Source organism: Montipora capricornis, chromosome 2, assembly GCF_036669925.1.
Source record: "Montipora capricornis isolate CH-2021 chromosome 2, ASM3666992v2, whole genome shotgun sequence".
NCBI classification, from domain to species: domain Eukaryota; kingdom Metazoa; phylum Cnidaria; class Anthozoa; order Scleractinia; family Acroporidae; genus Montipora; species Montipora capricornis.
The window spans coordinates 24944543-24954542 of NC_090884.1; the positions used below are offsets into that span (position 1 = coordinate 24944543).

Sequence of the window (10000 nt, forward strand, 5' to 3'; positions counted from 1 at the left end):
TCAGTCAGTTTATCCCAATATCATTGAGGTAGTCAAAATGTACTATTTAGGATCCATTCGTTCAATTTTGTGTTTGTCGCGTTTATTTTTGCGAGGTTTTAGTTTCGTGTGTTCGCTATTTTGCTTTCATCCGGAAGATGTGTAGATTTTCAATTACAACCTCTACATTGATTGACAATTTACGTCACTGTGAAAATAGTCAAATCATAAAAAAAAAAAAAAACAAGCCGCGCACTGTCATGATTCCCACAAGCCGGCTAAGTTTCCAAAACTGAACATCGCTTCAATTCGAAATTCTGATTTCTTCTCTGTTTGCCCGATTGCTCATCGGTGTCCCGAGTACTGCCGAGATGAAAAAAAGGAGCAATCGATGACCAAGCAACGGAAAATGACGTCCAATCGAAGACCCGATTGCTGCTAGCAAGACCAATCGGGATGGTCTTGTCTTGATAATAGTGTCATGACGAGCCCACAATGTGGAGGGTTCAATTATTGACAGAATTAATGCTAAATTTCAACGTTAAACTTTCAAATTCTTTAGAAAGCAGAGAAAGAGCTATTGTTCTACCCTGTAAGTTGGTGGAATCCCTTTCTTGCCAATCGAGCGATTGGAAACAGGTTCTGAGTCAATTACAGGAGAATCTTCCGTGCAGTGAAGCCTCACTGGACAACCCAGACGTTGGGACCAGGGAACTGATCCGTCGTTTTACTCGAGAAGCTAAATATTTTGGCAGACTTGACGTTGTCCGGCACTTGAGGGGAATTACACCAGCTGGAACAACAGGTGAGAAAATAGTGGGATAAATGTTTATGTTGTGTTTTAATTTTGTTTTTGGTTTGAATTTTGTTTAACCCTTTCACCGCCAAAATTGACAATTGACACCCAAGTATCCACGTATTTTGTTGGCTTTTGCGGTTACTGATCGTACGTGCGAGGTCCACTCGAGGTCAAAGGAAACAAGTACACCAAGATCTTTGTGAACATCAGTTTTCTTTACTTCTATATCATCCAGATGATACGAAGGACAATAGGGGTTACTGTTTCTGGCAAGGGAGAGGAGGCAACACTTACAATTGTTGAGATCCATGCGCCACATTTTGCACCAATCACAGACTTGTTTGATATCCTGCTCAAGGCTTTCTCCATCTCCAGGGTTGTTGATAGTACGATAGAACTTTATGTCGTCAGCAAAAGCTGCTGATGCAGATGGATTGCTTTGTGGGTGTTTTGAACTGACTTTAAGTAGAGTAGGGAGTGTTTGGAAAAACTCTCTGCGTTTGAAGGCAATAAGCGACTTTGCTTTCCTTCCACTGTCCTTCGCAGCGACCGAAAGTTGAATGAGGCAGGTTTATTTTTAGCTCTTCTCCTTGCGGTCTGTTTTGTCGCACTTTGTAATAATTGTCGCACTTTGTGATAAAACTGTCACACTTTGTAATAACTGTCGCACTTTGTAATAACAAGTTGTCGCACTTTGTAATAAACGAAGCTGTTACGCTATGTAATAACAAGTTGTCGCACTTTGTAATAAGATTTCAAATTTCCTTTGAATAGGATGTTTGTTAGAAATTATAAGACTCCAATACTCCCCCAGGACACAAATACTTTCTTCCTTGATATTTCGCTCTGCATACTAAACCGAGGGGAGGAAAAAAAATGCGTTCTCCTCCACGCTTCTCGCAATTGTTATTTTGGAGATCACAAAGCTAGTTTAGCAACGATGAAATGCAATAAGTGAACAGAGGGGAAATAACTCCTGGCCTGGTAAAAATAAAAAGATGCACGAGAGAATTAAGTTCACGGGTTAGCAAGGACATGAAGGCTCCATGTGACTTGCCACCTTGAACACCATAACAAGACAAATATCACAGGAGATGCACGTACGGTAACTTGTTAAGGCAATTGCGATCGCTGGTTATCTTTAATGCCTTCATTCCCTTAGTACCCTCCTGGTCTGGAATTAGGATTGAGCTCAAATGGTCTTCTGCTGACCTGTCCGAAACGTTAATGTTAAAAGGTGTATCTTAGTTTATATACACATATCATATTTCTTTTGCATATATATCTCATATTTCTTTTGCAAATCTTCGACAAGACGTCTGGATGATAAGCTGGAGTCTCCCACCGTTAATTTATTTTTTAGATTTAGCAGGTCCTAATGAATGCTGCTAGACATAAGGAAAGCTCACAGCAGACAAGTGAACTCACTGTGAGTAGAAGAAACCTCTAATATAAGCAATGAAAGCTGAGATGGAAGCCGATAAAATCAAGCTTGGAAGAAAGGCGCAGAGTAGCACGATCTGTCAGTGATCACGTGCGGAAATCCTTCCGATGCCACAGCACATTTTCCCACGGGAAACTTCATTTCAGAATGGTCATTTAATTTGTTGTCAATTTTAACGCCTAAGAGCCGGTTATTTCTATCCATTTTATTGTGCAACTTCGTAGTTTTCTCATTGATATAGCTGATATGGCATACAAGTGGATCTTAGCCTGTATGAGCTGCTTTATTCTGTTTTTTTGCAGTTTCGGAGCAGAAAAGAAAGGGGGATATTTTCATGCGTTAAGCGACGAGGCTTACGAGACGCTGTTGCTGCTAGTACAAGGAAATTTTAAGGTGCCCGTTGCAGAACGCACACGCGAACAGAGAAATGCAGTAGTGCGCTATCGGCGCCAACGTGATAGCTTGCACCTTGGACCTCAGTCTGCCCCAACACTGTACTTTGATGGCAAGAAAGTAGTTAAGAAGTCATCGAGAGGAGTCTTGTTGCAACAACATTTGATCAAGCAATCGAGCGGCAGCTGGCTTCGCAGGTCTGAGCGAAAGAAATATCCTACGAGTAACAAGCAACGAAGCAAAGTATCACATTCACAATGTTAAATTCACAAATAAAGCTACCCCAAGGCCAGTAACCGCCAAGACCGTTCAAGGTCAGCATCAAATTGACCTGATGGATTTAATCAAAGAGGCTGTCAACCACAGCAAGCACGTGTATTGGTTTGTTTTGAGCATAATGGATATTTCAGTAGGTATTTGTCGTTGCGGCCGCTGGAAAAAAAAGGTCAAGCGAACATGTTAGTAGGGCACTTCAGAGGATTTATAGCGAGCACGGTCCCCCGGATCGCCTTCAAAGTGACCGAGGAAAAGAATTCGAAGGGAAGGTGACCCCTTTTTGCAAACTATTAAATTGAGACCCTACCACCCGCAGTCTCAGGGAAAGGTTGAGAGATCACATAGAAGATTAAGAAAAAAAAATCATGTACGACCTAGTATCCCTGGGAAAAAAAGGGGTTAACTGGGCAGCGAACCTTAAATGGGGAATGTAAAGAAGAACTTGGTTGGAGGTCTCCTTTCTAAATATACTACGGGCGGAAGTGAAATCATTTAGTGAAGGCGTCGCTGGACTGTGTAGATTCTGATGATAACATCGTTACCACAGCGCCAAAAGAAACCGAAATTGGCCTGCCACTTGAAGAAAGTAAAGAAGATCAGACGAAGAGCAAAGCTGTACAGCAAGAAGGTTAACGATCGAATGGTAAAGAACGGCAAGCGACGCCACAAAGCGGAAACTTTTAAAGTAAAAGAGAACGTTCTTGTGCGGTACAGACCGCAAAAAGGAGGTAAACATCCACCAAAAAGGTGGAAGGTTGTTGTTAAAGGTACAGTAGTAAAGAAGAGAAAAGCAAATCCTGATACATATAAAGTCAGGGTTAGACCTAATTCTTGTAAACACATAGAAGAATGGTTTTCGGTAGAAGACATGGCATGCATTAGGAAACGCCCCCCAGGAAGCACAAACAAGAATAAGCAAAAAAATAAACAGCTTCGAAAAAATTGTAAATACCGTTAAGAGCCTGCGATCGATTTCTGGATGTAGACTTTCCTGACATGGATTTGTCTTTCATGTACAATCCACCAGGTAACGGAAACTGTGAGTTTGGGGCAATGTGCTTCCTGTTAAACCGTCTCGGTATACACCAATCACCAGAAACTGTACCTGACGAACAATCCAAACGACAGTGAAGGTATGCCTTTGGAGCTTTTTGCGGCCACGCCCTGGGCAGAATATTTTTACACTCAATGACAAACAATGGCACCTATGGCGACCACAGCGGTGATTTCTCCCTCTTCTAGCATACCCACTGCAAGAGTTCAGCAGGTGCATTATGCAGAGAACCACGGAGAACACTACATATATGTGGACGGCAGGGTGTTGCTGGCGAAGGAAGAAGAAGAGGTGAAAGATGATGAGCAGGAGAAAAGGGCAGAAGAAGAGGTGGAAGATGGCGCGGATTTGTTATCTACTCAGGAGGATAACACACACGGCCAGTATATACGAAAGGAACGAGAGGTGGATACAAATACCCATCCCCTTTGTCGAGAACGAGACTGTTGAAATGGTATCCACGAACGACGGTACCACTCTCATAGCAAGGATTCCGAATGAAATTTTAGAGAAAATCCTTTCCGAGGCTTTGTTATCTTCAAGCTTCTAACCATGTATGCCTTATGTACAATAACCTATGTCAAGTCAACGTCCGTTTTCGTGATATCACCCATAGACTGGTCTCGATGCTGCCGAGTATTTACCTCTAATGGTGGTGAACCTGGCATCGTCAGTGCTGTTGTAGTGCTGTTGGGCTGGATGTACGGCGAATAGTTGCCAGCCCAAATTGGGCAAATGCTTGGCTGGATCTACGATTTCGTGGTTTGGGATGGTTTATCATCCTTAACATATTCTGGCGCAAAATTTGAAAGTAGCATTTTGTTAAAATCTGCTTTGTCATACCCATCTAGAAAAGAATCACCCATGGTCTTCTAAACAACTACTTTCCGTTTCATGTTATAGTTCGTTGTTGTTTACTTTTATTTTGATATCACTCTGGTTCAATGCGCTAGTACTAATATCACATAAACTAATTATGCTATGATGGTTCCTTTTTCACGTTCTGGCTTATGTTCAACTTATCCAACTTTTGAATTAAAAGACGATACTATTTCGTAATTATTCTATTCAGTTATAGTTTACGATACCTTCTTAGAAGACTCCCAGTCAAAGCCTTTATTTCAGGATTGTCCCATTTTGTACAGCTGTTCTCAATACCAGCTAGATGTGCCCTCTACTCGTTTACTGATATAGGATGTCTGCAAGTTGCTTTCCAGTTTCTTCCCCTCTAAAACCCCACGGAAACAAACTTTTTTTTCATCCGCAGGAGATGCCAGTATACTTCAAATTGGAATCTTGATTTAAGAGCACGGTCCCCTGAGACTAGTACCTAGCCAATGGAGCGGCTTAACAAAACCGATTTTAAAAAGTCATTATTCTTGATAGCAAAGTGTTTGTCACGAGACATCGTAGTCAAGAGAAATAACAATAGCGAGAAGCGTGGAGGAGAACGCCTTTTTTTTCCTCCCCTCAGTTTCGTATGCAGAGCGAAATATCAAGGAAGAAAGTATTTGTGCCCTGGGGGAGTATTGGAGTCGTATAATTTCTACCAAACATCCTATGCAAAGGAAATTTGAATCTTGTTACAAAGTGCGACAACTTGTTATTACATAGTGTGACAGCTTCGTTTATTACAAAGTGCGACAGCTATTTTGTTACAAAGTGCAACAAGTGTTATTACAAAGTGCGACAGGTATTACAAAGTGTGACAGTTTTATTACAAAGTGCGACAGAACATCTGTTCAAACCGGTTTTTCAATGGTGTAATACAAGAAGACTATGAAAGTGACAGTAGCAATCGTGACACGATAATCACAAATTTATGGCTGGCAGATTGAGGTTAATTTGTCTCTTTGACGCTGGACGAATGTTTGCTGTTGGGTGGCCTTAATAATGAAAGCGGGCGTAATCGAGCAAGTACGCTTTGATTTTGTTTGGGAATTTGGCGAAGGTGTGAGCTTCTGAGATCTTTACACCTCAATACCTCGAGTCATATTGAAACTGCTCCAAGGACTCCACGTAAAGTTGTTAAAATTTTTTCAGTTCTAATTCCAGGACGCAATTTTCTTCAATTCACATTTGCATTTTTAACAGATAATAGTTGCGTGAAACGCTTCGACAAAAAACTCAGAAACGATTTTTAGAGCATGTTTAACCTCGCTGTCGATCCAAGGTGGAGAGCCACTCCTTTTGATCGTTTTTGATGGAATATGTTCGGATACAGCAGCAAGAAAAGTGTCTCTCCAGTACTGCTAGTCTGTATCTATATCGTCATTAGATGTCGGTGATGGCGATGAATCGGCTAGCTTTAAGGTTTCAAACAGATTGTCCAAGTCAGCATTTTTGTGGTCGAAGACAATCCTTGAACCATCGGAGGAAATCGTCGCGTACGTTAAAAAATCGAAGAATAAAAGAGAATGATCCGTAAAAACGCCCGTTGTTGTACTTTCTCGGCTAAATGCAAGTTATGTTTGATTGATTGGTTGATTGACTCACTGAGTGATTGATTGACAGAATAAATCATAGACATGAATTTATCTTTTAATTAATTAATTAATTAATTAATTAATTAATGACACGTGAGTGCCTGGAGGAATGGGAAAAAGAGTTGTGTTTAAAGAGGAAGTCTGCCGCTTCAGTGAAAGTATGTGTCTGTTTTTATGCTTAGAGGTATTTTGTTCCAAATCTCCCTCAAATTTTCCCATAATTCTTGGTTGGGGTTAACTAAGTGTGTGTGATTTTATTGATATGTTATCTACCCTGGATTCCAGAGGTTATTTTCTCGCTATGAAAAGAGCGACAAAAGAGCGAATCCAGGGTATATGTTATCAGTAACTTTCGAGGGAAAGGGACAGTATTGACCACTATCACGTAAATTAGCTGTCGTCTTAAAATACAGATACCTAACAAATCCTAAAAACGACTGAAAATTGGCGACGATTTCTCTTGTGTGTATTGGCTTCTCAGCCTTTGGACGTAAAGAGATAATTGTTTAAGACCTCTTCAACATAACAGTTAAGACTTTTGTCTTGTTATTTCAGGTCCAGTGCTACCTGAAAATCTTCAGATTCAAGACATGTCATCTCAACAACGAACCGACGTCACCGTCGCCCTAACAGGTAAGTTGCAGAAGTTTAAAAACACTATCCTCAAAAAAATATTCTTGACGAGATCTTTGGATGCTTCCCAACATCAAAATATACTTTTTAAAATAAAGAACGTCAGAATGCTCTTAGAAGCTACATCACTGAAGATCACTTGTTGTGTTGTATGTTGCTTATAGATAGAGCACTTTTACACTAAACTCTAGTCATAGTTCAGTAGAACCCCGCTATAACGAAGTGCCACGGTACCCCAAAAAAAATGTTCGTTGTAGCGGTGTCTTCGTTCTATCGAAGACCCCGTAATAACGAATTATCTGGTTAATAGCAAAATATTCCTTCTGGCGGGGTAATTTAATGAATAGTAATTACCAAAAATTCAATACTGTATGTAGAAAACATTATTTTTATTCAATTGATACTGCTAACTGTAAGTGTAACGCGCTGACAATCAAGACATCAAATTCAAAACCACTTTCAATGAACTTTAAAATTCAGAAGTAACGTGTCAGCACACTGAAGCATACATTAACACTACAATAGGACAGTACACGTATAAATTTGTCAAACCAGAATAAAGTAAGCTGTGATTTCTACTCACATCTGTTTTAACGAAGATGTGATGTTAGCCTACAGAGAGTGAATTGAAGTTTAATACACCATCACCACTGCCGTTTTTGCTTTCCGGTGGAGACCAGCACAGCCGGCGTTCCGTCCTGTGAAGACGCTTCATAAATCAGTTCAATGGAAAGTTACATTGAAACTCCAGCGTTTGTGCAAATATATTCCTTTATTTGTTTTACAGTTGCGGACAAGTGGCAGCTTGTTGCAGAGAAGTTTGGTTTGAACAGGGACCGGATTGATTTCCTTAATTCACGCTTTCCAAATCCAGCCGATGCTCTCTTGGCTCATATTGCTCGGCAACGACCCTTGACTGTTGGATATGTCTATGATCTTTTATGTGAATGTGACCTGCAAGTAATAGCTGACAAACTGTAAAGAACTGAAACAAGTTATTATGATCGTTGGGAATTGGAAATCAGCTATGTACAAATAAATGAGCGAAGGTTTTGAATAGAGAATGATAGATAAACTAGACGCTACGTTATCGACTTATCACATTGCAGCCAACAGGCTGAAAGTGGAAATTCAAAACTTCAGGCTGTTAAAGTGATAAAGAAAAAAAAATGCCCGTACTACCTTTGTACGCTGCTGAGTTCTAGGAGGTTTTGTATCAACAATTTTATTTTGTATATATTAACTACAATTGACTGTTTAAGTTGGGCAATTGTGGATTCTCTGGCTTTTTACATTTCATATTTTTATTGTTTTTCCACTATTCAAAAATTTACACTATTTTCACCAAAAAGCACTGAATATTGCTGCACTTTACAAGCACACAAAAATATATAAATATATATCAAAGAAAAAGAAATTCTTAGTGTGCAGTAAAGCGTTGTTACCAATTCAAGAAAACCAAAGCTATTAGGGCTGTAGAGTTGTTCACCACAACGTGACAACAGTCGACGTGGACATGGTGGCGAAAAACGAAGTCAGTGAGAAATAATCATTATAATTCATATTACTTGATGACATAATGAAATAAATCGAAAGCGGAAAATTGGTTACGTGTCACGATCAAAAAGTTCGAAACACAAGTTTCAATAGTTTCGACCCCAAATGACCAACTGGCGTTTGTCAAGCAAATGAAGATAGACTGGGTCACGTGAAAAAATACGGAATGTTTGTGTAGTCTAACCTGGTATGGCGCAGTGGTGAGAGCACTCGTCTCCCACCAATGTGGCCCAGGTTCGATTCCCGGACCCGACGCCATAAATGGGTTGAGTTTGTGTTGGTTCTCTTCTCTGCCTCGAGGGTTTTTCTCCAGGTTTTCCGGTTCCCCCCCACCCCCATCCACAGCAAAAACCAACATACAGCTGATTCCAGCTGGCTGTAAGCTGTGCTCCAAGGTGTCACATGGACCGCATAGCTGCTGCCAGAGGCGCCTTTGTATGCTTTCGGTTCGACCTTGTTGAGGTGCGTCGTTGAGGTACGTCGTTGCTGTACTTGCGACGGCGATTAGCCGCGACAATTATTATTATTATTATTATTATTATTACTATTAAAATGATTTCTCTAGTCTACTTTATACATTCTCCATAAAATTAATTACAGAAAGAATAAGAATATGTTAAATGGGCAGTGTTCTAAGAAAAAATTTAAACTGGTTTGAAAAAAATTAACTTTTCAAACCAAAAACAAAATTAAACCACGACAAAGACATGTGTACAGGACTATAGATCTGAGGGGTCCAAGTTCGAGTACCGGTAAGTGCATAGTACAGTTCTCTGTTCTCTTACTATGCTGTAATGTTGAGACTGAAGGGATTAGTGTATGAATACAGAAACCGATAAGATGATACGAAACATTAAGTTGTGTTGAGTTGCGTAAGACGCTCAGAGCTTGAGGGTAGATACAGGTGTTTTCAATCCTTTTGGGGGTGGGGGAGTGCATAATTATTCAACTAAGGTAAAATGAGGATCAGCAATTTAACCTAGGTTAAAAAACGGATTCCACGTGAGAGCAGATTATACACACAACATGTACGCGGCTGACGCAAGATGCAGCAAGGGTGTTTCGGGCTTTCAGACTTACAAACTAGCGTTTTGCATATATAATAAGCTGCATTTACAAGCTGTAGTTTTAAGCTAGAGAGTGAATGGCGTCATTTTCCCCTAGATCCAACCCTTTGAGTAATCTGGTTATTTTGGAAGAACTATTTTTCACTCAAACACCCCAACTTGTCCACGGGAATCCTTGAAAGAAATCAAGAGAGGATGAGGGGACAGAACGTATTACCATGCCCCACGATAAAGTTATTTTGGACTCGTGCCCATGGACGCGCAACCATAACTTTTCAATTAGCTGTCTTCTTTAAACTAGCTGCTCATCAG

At 40.3% G+C, this 10000-nt stretch overlaps 1 protein-coding gene across 7 annotated transcripts in view; it reads left to right on the forward strand.

Moving 5' to 3' along the window:
• Positions 1 to 8481, forward strand: part of LOC138039156 (uncharacterized) — a 69184-nt gene extending 60703 nt beyond the window's left edge. For all 7 annotated transcript variants that reach the window (XM_068885350.1, XM_068885347.1, XM_068885349.1 and 4 more), the window contains 3 exons: positions 542 to 784; positions 6987 to 7064; positions 7852 to 8481. In XM_068885350.1, coding sequence (XP_068741451.1) covers positions 542 to 784; positions 6987 to 7064; positions 7852 to 8045 — 515 coding nt within the window. In that variant the 3' untranslated portion in view covers positions 8046 to 8481. The remainder of the gene's footprint in view (positions 1 to 541; positions 785 to 6986; positions 7065 to 7851) is intronic.
• Positions 8482 to 10000: the final 1519 nt, after the last annotated feature.